General features: G+C 50.2%; 2 protein-coding genes across 5 annotated transcripts in view; one reads left to right on the top strand and one right to left on the bottom strand.

Moving 5' to 3' along the window:
* Positions 1 to 3465, top strand: part of CYTH3 (cytohesin 3) — a 63453-nt gene extending 59988 nt beyond the window's left edge. For all 4 annotated transcript variants that reach the window (XM_074313938.2, XM_074313939.2, XM_088798783.1 and 1 more), the window contains one exon: positions 466 to 3465. In XM_074313938.2, the coding sequence (XP_074170039.2) occupies positions 466 to 538 (73 nt within the window). In that variant the 3' untranslated portion in view covers positions 539 to 3465. The remainder of the gene's footprint in view (positions 1 to 465) is intronic.
* Positions 3466 to 3662: 197 nt separating this feature from the next.
* USP42 (ubiquitin specific peptidase 42) overlaps positions 3663 to 14160 on the bottom strand; it is a 32749-nt gene continuing 22251 nt past the window's right edge. The window contains exons 13-18 of the mRNA XM_074313928.2: positions 12660 to 13376; positions 12454 to 12548; positions 9165 to 10655; positions 7819 to 8120; positions 5747 to 5790; positions 3663 to 4689 (exon numbers count right to left, since the gene is read on the bottom strand). Coding sequence (XP_074170029.2) covers positions 5783 to 5790; positions 7819 to 8120; positions 9165 to 10655; positions 12454 to 12548; positions 12660 to 13376 — 2613 coding nt within the window. The 3' untranslated portion in view covers positions 3663 to 4689; positions 5747 to 5782. The remainder of the gene's footprint in view (positions 4690 to 5746; positions 5791 to 7818; positions 8121 to 9164; positions 10656 to 12453; positions 12549 to 12659; positions 13377 to 14160) is intronic.

Raw genomic sequence — 14160 nt, 5'->3', positions numbered from 1 at the left:
GGCTCGCTCTTTATTGGTGGGTTTGAAACTCTTACAAGAGCGGTAGGTTAAAGTGCAGGAAGAGGAAACAAGTAGCCCAAATGGTCAGCTATCAAAATCGACTGAACTCTCTCACACCCAGAGCCACAGTGGGATGCGGCCACACTGTGTGTCTGGTGGGCATTTATTTGAGACGGCTGTCCCTGGAGCAGAGGCCTCGCCAGTCAAAGCGGAAGTCACGCTTTACAAAAAGGAGGAATAAATGTCAGGGCCCACAGTACCCCCTGCTCAGAGCCTCAGGCTCCAGGTCCGTTTCCTCCGGATGGTGCAGCCGCAGAGCCCGCGTGTGCGCGCCCGCCCTGTGTGCAGGAACTGGCCCCGTCTCATCGGGAGGGCAGGGCCTGCCTCTGGCGGCTCAGAGGCCCAGTCAGTTCTTTGGTTGCAGCACCTTCCCACCTAACCGAGGTGTTTCCTTTTCTTCCCCAGAGCGAGCATCAGTAGGGATCCTTTCTATGATATGCTAGCCACAAGGAAAAGGAGGATTGCCAATAAAAAATAGAGGTTTCCTGGCCTGGACAGTAAAAGTGAAAACCAAAACCCCACAGCAGAAAGTGACCGGGAGGCCTCCCTGTGACACCCTGGACCCCGACGGCCTTTACCGGAAGGCATCAGGAGACAGTGCTTCTGTGCAGAGCTTGTGACCGCTCCAGAGTGGCCTCGAGGGCCCTGCCGGCTTCTCTCCAGCCTTTGTGCGTCGTGTCCAGTGAGCGACACCAAGTGTCCCCCTCCTGCTGACCTTCCTGGCCCACAGCACAGACGTCCACACATCCTCTCTGCAGTTCTGTGCAGCCGGTGCGCCTGGGAGTTCAGCTGCGACAGCCCGTGCCGCAGGCTCGGCACTCGAGGTCTGTCCCCGGGAACCTCGCGTGTTCCCGTCGTGCCACACATGCTCACTCGTGGGGTGTTCACTGTTCTAGAAGCCGCTGTTTTATAGCAAAACAGGAAAGGAAAAGCTACCACTTTTTTATTCAGATTTTTTTTCCTCAGATATGTAGGATTATAGCTTTTATATGCCTTTTTATATTCTGAAATTATAATGGAAGATACTTTCTACCAGTAGTATTTTTAGAATGGCAGCTACAAATTCAACTCCTGGACACGCGTGTGTACTGTGCACTGGAATTACACACATGCCTGCAGCGGCCCCGGGCGGCTGTGGAGCAGGGATCCGCCTGCGGGCATCGGCCGAGGTCTGTTCCGAGTGTTGCTGCTCTGTGATGCCCTCATCTGTCCGTACAGGGAGGTGGCCAGGTGGCCGGGTCCCCTAGGACGTCTCAACTCAGACGGCTGGTCCCACAGATGCTTTCTAAAAAGGCAAATCCTTAAAATTTAAATTACGGTTTTGGGGCATTTATCCAGTACCTGCTGAACCCCGGCAGACAGTCCATATGCCGAACCATATGGACCCGCTAACATTCGACTGTTGTGACCCCACAAGCAGCAGTTCCATAGGGTTCAACTGAGCACATGGTCGGACCCGCCTTTGACCACCGTCTTCACTATTTAAACCTTTTGGCAGAATGCGTGCCAAGATTACTGACCCGCTAATAATTTGACCAGATTTCTTCATATCATGAGTTGGCATGTAAGTCATTAGAAATCATCTTATCCCATGTTTTCAGAGGTTTACTCTCCCGTTAAGAAGAGGGAAAGAGCAAGCTGTGGGGAGACGGTGGCACTGAGATTCTGTGACTGGGTCACAGTCCGAACCTGCACTGCTGGGTGACAGGAGCTTCCAGGCATCTAGCTGCCGGTGACCGAACAGCAGCCGCAGGTCCTTGGCAGCGCATTTGCTGAGGGGGTGACGCAGCAGAGGGCGCACGAGTGCGCAGGGTGGAGGCTGTGGGCTGTGACAGGACGCCCCTGGTTCCTCAGAACAGGGCTGGGGACCGACGCTGCTCTTTATTGGGAGCTTCAGCTCCATCACCAGGACCAGCGTGCCCACGTGGGGCCCGCCCCCATCCACATAGCACATCCTGAATTTGTCCCCGTTAGAAGTCACTACTCCGGTGTAAAACCAAGTTCAAGAAAGAAAACCTCAGGCTGTGTGCACTTAACGTGGAGCCTCAAGCAGCAGAATTAACCGTTCCTGTGAGTTGCCTTGATGCTGAGACCGGATGGCTGTGGGACCTTAGCCTCGGTGTGGCAGACCTTGACGTAGCTTTAAGTCACTAGACTGCAAAGGGGTCTGAGCCCGTGACTCTCCGACACATCAAACTGACTTTTTTGGTTTATTCCCCAAGCTCTTAGGCTCTGTTACTGTCCTGATACCTCAAATCCGACACTTCAGTGTTTGAGGAAGGCAAGTCAGCATTGTTGAAATGCCTGACTGATATATATGCAACTCTGGCCTCCGTCTTCCGGAAAACAGACCTGCGGGACCACCTGACCAAACACTGCTGAAGACGTCTCGGCAGCGCGGCCCCTTGGGCTGGCCCCACACCCAGGACTGCCTGCAGCGCCGGCTCCATCAGTGTTTCACGTGTGGACATTCTCTGTCCTTTGACCCAGGTAGGACCCTGCGGATACAGGGCTTTGTCTCTTGGGTTTGGGAGAAGTGAGCGTAAGGAAACACCTGCTAAGAAATGGTTCTTTGTCCGTCTGTGAAGGAGCTTCCCTCGGTGGCCATTTCCCCAGGAGCGATGAAGGAGGCCGTGGTGCTTAGAACCTCCTACCTTGCCATCAGTGTTATGTGTCCTGTGGCAGTATTCACATCCCGGCATTTCGCTGGCACCCCACTACGCCCTCAGGCCGGGCTGGGCGGGGCTTTGCCTGAACCTCAGGGTGACCGCCTTCATCTTCCTTCCTGCTCCCATGTCTGTGCTCAGGGCTGAATGACCATCCCAACTCTGGCCAAAGACATGCTTTCCTCCCAAGACCAAGGGCAGGAGGCGGTGAGGGGCCCTGGATGGGACGAGGTAGCCTCCACAGCCCCACCGGCTTTGCTTAGCAGGTGAGGCTAGTTGGACGACCCTGAACCCAGACAAGAGAGCGTCTTCAGGAAACTTTTGAGCAGTTTCATGTGGTACCAAACTGGGTCCAAATAGCTTCTATTTATAGGCAAAGCAGCATTTAATGCTTCACATAAAGCAATGCATATTTTTAAAGTTAAAATGCATATATCTACATAGATGTGCTTTGCTGACAAGTCAGGTCTGGTGTAGACCAGAAAACACGTGGTTTCTCTTATTTTTTCTTAGAAAACATTTCTATTTACAGTAAATATAGTTAATGTGTAAATAATGTACATACATATTGATTTCTGGAGTGTTTATTCAATGTATATACTCCCACAACTTGCATGAAGAAATACCTGTATCGATATTTTGTTGTAAAGTGAATAGTTAGTAAAATTGGAAGGTGTATGGCTGTCAAATTGCAAATACTGTGTTCACTAAATAAAAATTAAATGCACTGTTAAAACCACCTTGTGTGAGACTTAGTTCTTTAACCACCCTCTCCCCCATCTCCCTCACCTGTCCTGGGGTCTGCACCTCCAGGCCCCACCCAGCACCGGAGCTTTTTGAAGGGTTTAAGAAAGAGAAGGCAAAGTGAAGCCAACAAGAAGTCAATGAGAAGTGTCTGTAAGCAAATGGGGCAAACAGCAGTAAAAAATAAGACGCAAAGTGTTTAATTTGCTGCCATTTATATACTATATAAATTTTACATGCTGTATATTTACAGTGGGGCAAGTGCTTTTTTTAATCTTTAAAAAAACAAAGATCAAACTTTAGACATCTCTGAACAACACAAACTGTATAAAGCATACAGATTATTCAGATACAAACTGTATTAAATACAGTTTTCCCCACTCCATCTCCTGATGCAGGACCAGTGAAGAATTATAAGTGTATCACAGTTTGATAGCATATCCATATTAAAAATAAAATCACAGTATGATTTTGTCTGTAACTAGAAACTTTAAGGGACCAAGCTGACAACTCAGACTCCAATATCATAGTCAAGACAAGAGACACTGTATAAAAAAAGTGTTATGTAATAAAAAAACATACTGTAGGCTTTACAAATAATGTTTGGATTATACATTCATAATGTAAATACTCATCATAACTGGTAAATTGATTGGAATAGTTCCACAAAGTTCAAAAACAGAACTTGTCTATAAAATACACCTTCAAATCTTGAATACAACTAAAATATGAAGCAAATTAGTTTCTAGTATCAGACATTACAGAAAACAGATTGCTCTCAAAAGTCTAGTTGAGAGCTTGTGAATCTTTAAATAAGTCTTTAAATTAAATACACATACTGTCAGTTGTTTGTACTTCTAAATTTCCATGGTTTCCCGGTCGGTCTTGCCTTGCCCCGGATGTCTACCTTGGAGGAGCATTACATGGAATACTAGTGATCAACCTGAGTCTGATTAAGCAGCATTTGAGATGTTCTAGTCCAGGGCGTTATTTTCAAGGTGATTTATATACACGGTATTTTACAATGGTCAGCAGTTGTAGAAAGTGTTCATCCATTTGGAATAAGTAATTAAGAAAAGGTAAAAACTAAAAAAACGTTCTCCATGGTAAAATCTGTACAGTATTTACTAAGGAAGCACCACGCAGATTTGAACAAAGTTATTTCCTATATTTATAATTTAAGCTGGGTTGGGGATGGCTTCTGTTGGACATGTTGAATCTGAAAGACAAGAGGCAGGAAGTTGGAACAAAGGGCCCAGTGAGTCCCCGGCAGGGCCTCCCCTTTTCCTAGCACCAATAACTTACTCAAGGGCTCCCTTTTAGCGGGTTCCCCAGGTCTGCGGGGAAGCTCTTCAAACACTGCCCGCCTTTCTAAATGCAGTGAAGGAACCGGTGGTTCTAGACAGAGGTGCAGAGGCAACCGGAGGCGGCGGGCAGCTCAGCAAAGAGGCGCCCTCTGCTGGGTGTGGGCCGCACCCACCGAACCCCAATTGCCGCTAATCCCTCTCAGTCCTTAAATTCCCTTTTCACCAGGGAAGAATTTAATTCCTTAATTAGGCTTAGGTCTTTCCCTTGCGAACAAACTGATAAAGCATGTTAATTAACTGCAAATTCATCTTCTGTAGACAATTTACTTTGAAATTCATTTTAAATCCGCCTTGCTGACTAGAAGTTACACATTTAGACAAAACTCCTTTACCTCAGCTAAAGCAGGGCGTACAACATGGCCACCCCAGGGCCACCAGAAACAGTTCAGTAGTTACTTGGCACCCTCAAGGGTCTGGTCTGCCACCATACACCCAAACCTCGTCTGAGATGGGGTGGCTGGTTGCACACCTCTGATTCCTGGGTGCCCCAGCCCCAGTGTTCCCGAAGCACAGCGTGGGCCTGGGGGGTGGGGTGTATGAAGAAATGGAGACGCTGGGGCTCCTCTCAGGCCGGTAGTAGGTCGGGCGGAGGGAACTGGAGCCTCGATCTCTTCAAATGTTTACCAAGCAACTGGATGCTGATGCTTTAAATGCCCTCGTTTTCTTATAATGCGGGGACGAAAAGGAACGGAGTCCCTGAGTTTGTTGACACCAGGGTCCCCTAGCCAGGACTGAGGAGGGAGTCCACGCACAGCACCAGTGCATGGCCCGGAGGTCAGAAGGGTCTGCAGCCCTTGCTGGGGAGCCTCCCGCAGCTGCCCCAGTGCCCAGGGCCCCAAACTCCATCATGCATGTCCCCAGCGAGCCTCTACAAACCATTAGGAGATAACAGATGCGAGAGCAGCTTACCGTAACTAGTGAATTCTTTGTTCTGAGGCCAAGTTTTCAATCACCTAGAAAGCAAAGGTGAAGAGACAGTTTAATGGTGGTGGCACAAACTGTTCAGGGCCTGCGCTGTGTGCGCGGATTACTCAGAACCAGCTCTCAGTAGTTGTACGTTTTTGCGTGAAATCAATCCTCTGTGAGCGTTTTACTGAAAATGATGTGACGACCGCGGGTCGCTGATGCCAGTGGAAAGATGCAGTGACAGCCATGCCTGTGGGAACAGTGCACTCAACCCACCAAACGGACCAGCCTTTAACAGCAGGAGAGAACAGATCGCAGGCCGAAGGAAGGGAAGAGTTTAATGGAGCCAGAGAACGAGTCTGAAAGAGCGAACGAGGTCCTAGGAGAGAGGACACATGGCAGACAAAGGTGTCCGTCCTCGGCCACCTGACAGGGATGCGTGGCATGGAAGGTCAAGTGACTGGCCCTTCTTGGGGAGGACAAGAGGGGACAGGAGCCCAGGCTCCTCAGTCTGCTCAGTGGCAGCACTGGCCACACACCAGTCTTTGGGTTCACCTGGAGCGGGGCTAGGAACACGGGGCCACCACGCAACACAAGCCTGACTGCAGCCCTTGGAGACACGTATCAGAGCTACCAAATGCCAGCTCCTGAGGTTTGGACTCAACCTATTTTCCCTCCAAAGCCATGGCTGTGCGCAGGCCGCCACCCCCACCATGGGCAGCCTCTGGCTGTGGTCCTTATGAGACACCTGGAGCCAGAAGGGGAAGATGCTGGCAGCAGTGGAGAAGCCCCTGGGCCTCCACGCAGTACACACAGCCCTGCTCGCTACTTCATCCCAAGCACAAGCAGCGGGGAGGAGGGACTCGGTCGTCACCAGGCCTGTCCCCCAGTCGCGGACATGTTCCTGGGAAACCAATCTGAAACCATATACTAATTTCTTTAAAAAATATAGAGCAAATACCACTTGAGTTCACTTTCTTGCTGCCACATGCCGCCAGCGTTCCCACAGCACGTCACACACACTGTTCTGATGGAACACTCCATCCCTCGCGGCCTCTAGATCTTTCCTAGCCCACACTGGGGGGCCCATCTGTCCCTCCCTCAGTCAATAATCCCACGCTGACTGGGCCACGGGAGGGCCTGGGCCTGCCCCCAACCCACAGCAGCTCCACCGAGTCCAGGACACAGTTGAGAACCAAAAGGCCACTGGCCAACCAAATGACGTTTTCCATAAAGGACCATGAAGCTGGGCTGTGCTCCACTACAAATCTAGACCCTGAAATTTCAATTGCACATAATTTTCATGTGAAATGAGATCTTCCCCTCTGGACTTTCCAACCACTTGAAAATGTTCAAGCCATTCTTAACGGGCCTGCCACAGGGAGACAGGCAGGTGGCTCGGTTCACAGCCGGTGTGCCAAGCCCTGCTCCTGTGCAACTGCTTCTGCTACACCCAGCTCAGCACTGCCCTCGAGGGTGGGAGACCCTGAAGCCAATCAGACCAGGGCAGGGAACTGCTTTACGTGCAATCAGAGCAGAAAGGGCTACGCCATTGCCGAGGAAGACAGCTGAGCGCAGCAGACGAGCACCCAGGACCCAGCAGCCCCGAGTGAGCCAAAGCCTCACAACAGCCGTCTCCAAGGCCTCGCTCTGCCAGAGGCCAGCGACTGCTGTCTCTAATGACCCAAGCTGCCAAACTCTGACTCTTCAGGGACACTCAGAATGCCAGAGCTTGAAGGATGCCAGAGAGAAAGAGTACACAGCAAAAATGTTTCTATCAAAAACGGTTTAAAAGCAGAAGTCTGGTCCTTCACAAGGCTCAGTACCCAGAGCCCTAAGTCCCAGAGGTCCCGTCAGGCCCAGTGTCCTGTAACTTAGGCTTCTGGTAACAGCTAAGGGGTCACATCGCACACGCCTACCACACATGATGCCGCTGTGCCCGGGAGCCCGGGCCAGAGGGCCTCCTGCCCCCACACACACCCTTTTGTGACCTTTGAGGTTTTCTTCCTGTGTTCACCTTTCCCAAAAAGACCAGTTTCTAGAATATATTCTGAATTCCAAGTAGCTCCTCTTACCCTGGCCACACTCAGACAGATGACACCTGTCGTCCCTGCTTTCCATCCTTAAATGTTTTGTTTTTTCACGGAAAGGTCCAAAACCTTCCAGAGGCAGGCCATCAGTGAGGGGAAAACCACCACCACTTGTCCGGAAATGGTCAACAGTCTCGGAGCTGGCGGCCTTCGCTAAGTGTTGTTCAGAGTCTTTCCCAAAGTCCTCGGATTTCCTTGAGTGTCTCTTCTTTTTCTTCTTCTTTTTTTTGTGTCTGTGGAGGTCGGCATCCGAGTACGCGACGGAAAGATCTGAGTCCTGCTGGTGCCTGCGGAAGAACAAGCCAGAACTCAAACCACCAGAACCAAAGCCACCTCCTCACACAGACCTGTGCTCGGCAGCTGTGCCCACTGCCTCGGCCGCTCACTGTGCAAACAGGTGACTTCTTAGCTAATTCAAAAGGCACTTGTTTTCACTGTAATAATTTTTTAAAGTCCAGGGTCATAAATTCACCAGTTTGAACCCCATCCCACCACTGCCGTTAGCTTTGCTAAGGTGTTTGGCCAAAATACCAGAGAAAGGATTTTGTGAACTTTTCCTAAAACTAGTGGCTGAGGAAAAAACTGTTTTGCCACAAGGTGACTCAGGCAATGGGAGGTGTTTCCCTTTCCCTCGAGTAACCACTATTTACCAATGATTTTTGGTAATCTTTCCCCAAGGTTGTGATTCTCGGAGATGACATATGTATACAGTATAAAATGTACAGGAATTCTACTGGTGCCATCCATCCTATCACGGTTAAGTTCATTTTCAAGACAATCGCTAATTTAGTTTTTTAAAAATACAAAAATGAAATTCCTAACTAGATTTCAAATTGAGAAATGGAGACAGAAAAACAGAGAAAGATGAAGGCAACAAATGACACATCTCAGGTCCACACTCAGGGCAGGCAGTCAGGCCTCCCATTTTCTGCTCACCTGTAGTCATCGAGTTTGAAGGAAATACTGACAGACAGGACAACATGAGTGTATCTGACCATTAACATCAACGCCCCCACGTTTTCAGTCACAGGGCGCCGCACACTCTGGGGATGTGAGGCAGGATCATAATGGCAAAAGGCAGCATCATTTTGAAAAATGAGGTCTGCAGGCTTTTTGTTAGGATGCTGTTGAAATGAGCTACAGCTTAAGAGCAGAGCTAGATTTTAGAATTCTGGAAAAACAGTGAAATCGCCAACCTCCCTGAGATGAGAAATACAAATTAAACCAATAAACATGACCCACTTGAACCCTCCACTTGGTACCGATCTGGGTTCCGAGAAAACGAAGCCGAGGGGCTGCTGAGCGCCTCCCACCGCAGCCCACACCCTCACCTGGAGTCTCGCTCTCGGTGTTTGTCCTTGGATTTCTTTTTCTTCTTTGCTTTTTTGTGCTTCTTCACCTTGGGCTCTTCCATAGGACCTCTCTGTAAGCTTCTCCAGGCTTTCTTTTCTACGAAACTGTCACGTTCCGCACTATCGTACCTCCGCTTTCGTGACTTGGCATTTTCGTGATCATGAAACCGATCAGAGAGGTGACAAGTGTCTTCAGCTACTAGTGCAATCTTCTCGTGGGAGTACTTGTCAGGGTAGGGAGGCAGGGCCTGCGGAGGGCCTGCTCGGGGGCTGCCGAAATGGTGCCGCTCCTTCTTAGCAAGCAGCTCAGCGCCCCGTCTGCTTTTATAGCAGTCCTTGAACGGCCAGCCGCCGTACTGGGCCGCCTTGTCGTAGCCCCGGTCGCCGTGGAAAGGCTTCCAGTCCCGCACCTCCCTGGCCGTGTATGGCGCGTACCTGTCGTGGAAGTGCCTGGACTGGTCCCACCTCAGTTTTCCTGGGTAGCACTTCTCCCGGCCCCAGGAGCGCTCGCTGTCTGAGTGGTGGTAGCGGCTCCAGTCCTGGTGGGACCCGCCGCGGTGTCGGGCGTGGTGGTGGCTGTACCTGGCGGGGGCGCGGTGCTGGCTGGGGCTGAGCCTCTCGCTGTGGCAGGGCTGGTACTGGGCCCCGTTGCAGTGCTCCGGCCGGTAGCGGTCGTGCGGGGCCCGCTCGCGCTCGCGCGTGTAGGAGTGCCGCCGCCGGTGACAGTGGTCCTCCGTCCGGCTCCTGCTGTCCCTCGCGCGTTCCCCGCTGGACGAGCGTTCTCTCCGGTTGCGGTAATGGCCTCGGTCGACTTTTCTGAGGCTGCTGATTTTTTCCATGACCGGAGAGCGATCCTGGGCTTGCAGCCCAGCCTTGTTTTCTTCACATCGCGCAGCAGGACTCTGTTCGGGGCCCCCCACGGAATGACTTTCTGCGGCCGTGTCCAGCTGAGGACGATGTGGCTCATCCGCAGAGGTCCCCATGCTGTTAGGCGGGTCCTCTGAGGCCGTGCACTTGTCTCGGCTGCTGTGAACCGAGGGACCCTGCTCACCGTCACCCGCGGGACATGACGAGGGACTCAGACTCAACCTCCCCGTGGCCTCCACCGCAGCCGAGTCCTGGGGACTCTCTATTAACATCCCTTTCATTTCTTGGGGTACTCTGCTCTGATCGCTTGTTAAATTCCCAGGGTCACATGGCGTAGACAGTTGATCATCCCCGATGGTAATCTGGTTGGCGTCACAAAGATGGTTGATACCCGGCAAAGCCTCATCAGGTTCTGCCGAAACGTTTTCAGAGACTTCTTCTTTGGTAGATTTCATGCAGTGGTCCAAAGGCGGCACAGCCTTCTTCAATTTGCTGCTAAGACTTGGGACTGTCTCCATTTTCTCTGGGGAACCAGGAGTGGGGCTGCCAGGCTCCAGTCTTGCCTTCTCGTCCTCTGCAGGGCTTTCCTCTGTTCCAGGTGCACTGTGGCCCGACCAAACAAACAAACAAACAAACAAGTTAATCGTTCACTTGACTGCTTTACGGGTGTTTGTCCTGTGTTCACAGTGACAAACACTTCAAAACACTCATTCACTGTTTTATGCCTTTAATGTATCTGCTTGAAACCCAATGGGGGGCTTGTCATTTTTGGAAACTTCCAATTTTCTCTTCCCCCCGTTAAATAAAAATATAAAATTCTATGTCAAGCTCATCTCCTATCCCATTTTTCAGCAATAACAATTCTGCGGTTCTAGGCTCCATTTTCAGATATACTTCTAATTCTTCTTAATAAGTAAGTCTGAACCCTCAAACAAGTGAAAGGGTGAGTGGAGGGCCCTGCTTTTCTACCTCCAAACAGCCAATGGCTCCTGGAATTACTTATAATACGTGAGGAATCACTGAAGTTTAAAAAAGCATTCCGTAGTAAATGAACTCTGCCCTTGATTGCTATAGAGTTTTCAATGTATTCTTGACGTGAATGAAAGCTGCCAGGAAACAGTGGCCCCTACTTTTTAGTGGGGAAATATCTGGGAGAGAGAACACCCATGAACCAAGACGCACACGTTATCTGGAATGTGACGTGAGACTCTGAAGTGAGCATACAACACACAGGATCATAACACAGGTGTGGTTTTGTTTATATACCTACTTGTAATAATTCTCATGCACATTGTTTGAGGACAAATGAACCTACACTAGGACAGAAACAAAAAGTCATCATGCGAGTGACAGCATGTTTAAGCCCTTCCATCTCTCAGGTAACTGAGTGGGAAGGCATCGTCTGGGCCTACACAATGGACTCCATTCCCTTTTCATAGTTAAGCCTTCCTAACAGTGCTTCCAGGTAAGGGCACACCACCTGCCGGGCCATTCTGAAATGTGGGGTGCATTTCTGGGTTGTCACAAGGATGGGGGTGCACCACTAGCTCTAGTGGGCAGTCCCATATGAGTAAGTGTCCTGTACCCCAAGTGCCGACTTTCAGGTGGGTGAAACCCCGGTGATGATGTGGTGACATTATTGGCAGTTTTCATGGCCACCAGCATTTCTAGGAACACAACTACTGTGTACATGTAGAGATGGTCAGAACTTCACCCAAAGTTGTCCACCATGAGACCAGACCATACCTGCTGGTGGACGTGTGCGTGGTCCCAAGCTCCCGACAACGGCCACATTCTCAGCACACCTGTGCACACCTGCCAGCACCTGTGGCATCGCGGCCACTCACAGTGGTACCATCTCACCTTGTTCACACACTGAAATACCACTGCGCTGTGAACTCCTTTCCTTTTATTCCCGTTACATTACATTTAGGGCAATAGACTGATTGTTTAAAAATGAAACATGCAGGTAGACTGTCTTATCTATGTATTTAATTTCAGAATTCTAGAGGGGGCATAACAAAATATTTGCTACTCGATAGTCGAGGACCCCTACCCTATAACCTTGATAGGGCTTCATATATTTGTCACTAAAAGGATTAAGTGAGACAGCACGAGGTGTCAGATTTGGAAGTATGTTGATGACACCCTAACCCGAGGACGAGGTTATACAGGAGAAGGAAACGTGAGCTTGAGGACATTCAGTTTTCATGGACTGTCAGCGCCTCGCAGACTTTTCCTTTCCTTTGCTCAAAGGCAAATGAACAAAGTCTGAGCTGATTCACATCACTCTGGACTCAGATGGTTCCTTCTAAGCGTCCACAGACTTACATTAGTGACACACCACAGCCCGACTGTGATTTCCCACCAAGGAGTTTCATTTCCTAAGTTATTATGTTACCTTGTTTCTTCCGTGGAGCCTTTCACTTTGTTACCAAGTTTGAAGGTCTCTAAGATTTTGTCTTCTGGGAGAGGTGGCAAAGGAGCGGGCATCAACTACAAGGAAAAAAACGAAGATATTTCAACTCTAGTGGCCACTCCGTGCCTCCCGAAACCCAGATGAGAGGTGACAAAGCCTGCCTCACCCCCACCCTGACACTCGCTCACCTTTCCAGGTAGACCATTTGCCTTAGAAAAGGGGTTTTCTGAGTGTGGAGCAGGCTGGACTTGGCAACTGGCACCATCAAACGACACACCGTTTTCTTTCGGGTCACTATCTGTACTATTAGCACCATTTAGAGTAACAGGTTCTCGAAGCTCGTGCCGAGACGCCTCGTCGTCTTCAGCGTCCTGAGCAGAAGAGTGTGAGCTCTCGACCGTCCCTAGCCCATTCTCCCTGCCCAGGCCCTTTGCCTCCTCGTCAGACTCTTCAGATGACTCGGCACCATAGGGGACCAGGACACTTGGGTTCAGCTTGGACTTGCCGTTCATCACTGGCTTGGAACAGGACTCAGGTGGGGCCATGTGCTTTGTGACTTTACTGGAAACTGATGCCATAGGTGCACTCGAGGTAGACTGTATTGCAGAAGAATTGGTGATGGTAGAAGAGGGGACAGGCTTGTTAGGATTCTCCAAAGAACTGCTGTGAAGATTAGGCTGAGACTGACCTTGACGGACAGGTAACTTGTTGTGAATACTGATAGTGATTTTTTGTTTCTTGGGATGTTCTGGAATAACCGAGGACCTGTTCACTGACCAGTTTTGAACAGAAGTTGAAGCATTAACAGGACCAGCCCTGTTGACGTTGGAGTTCCCATTAGGACTCGACATAGAACTGCTCGGCGTTTCTTTCAATGGCCCGGTCCCGTTTAAGTGAGGTGGATTCTGGAGGTAAAAAGACCACAGCTGGTGAGAGCTCCAGAAAGAGACACAGAATCCATTCTGATTGTGGACCTTCCCATCTGGTTGGCTTTTTATAAATAACAAGTTTCACCTTAGAAACACCTCCTGTCTCATCCACTCCTGCCCACCAGTAACCTTCCACAGGTCATAGTTTTCTGGTAATTAATCAACAGAGACAACTACTTCAGCCAGAGAATAACCCCCAGACCAATTTTTCCTGCCCCAATGAGAGACAGGACAGGCCCCTGTGGGCATGGAGTCACGTCTATTCTCCTTGACTGGGTTTCTTGGGGGCCAGCGCTGCACAGGCGGAAGCAAGTGCCGGCCAGCAGAGAACGAGGGCTGGCCAAGGGAGCTGCAGAGGGACGCGCTGCTTCGGGCACCACTCACTAGGCCACCCCCTCCCACCACGATGCCTGGGATCCTCCTCATGCAGTTATTTTGCTCGATTCCAACTACTGCTGCTACGCCCTAGAGGCTGCCAACTGGAGATCATGGGTGAAATCTGGTTCCTAGATGAATTTTGTGTGGCCTTCACAGTGTCTTCTTAAATATTTGAATTAGTTTCTATATTAATATGGGGCGGAGGGGGTCCTGAAAATTCAATAGCAGCTGCCCCTCCACACAGGGCACGTCTCTTCAGTTGGCCAGTGTCACTCTTACCAAGAGCCCAATTCAGTAGCCTACTGCCTACCCAGCTCCCAGAGGCATCTGATGTGACTCCTGCTATAATCCAGACACTGTCCAATGTCCACAAAAAACAGCA

Source organism: Rhinolophus sinicus, chromosome 5, assembly GCF_057876585.1.
Source record: "Rhinolophus sinicus isolate RSI-liver-muscle chromosome 5, RSI-T2T, whole genome shotgun sequence".
NCBI lineage: Eukaryota > Metazoa > Chordata > Mammalia > Chiroptera > Rhinolophidae > Rhinolophus > Rhinolophus sinicus.
This window is presented reverse-complemented; position numbering and strand designations above follow the sequence as displayed.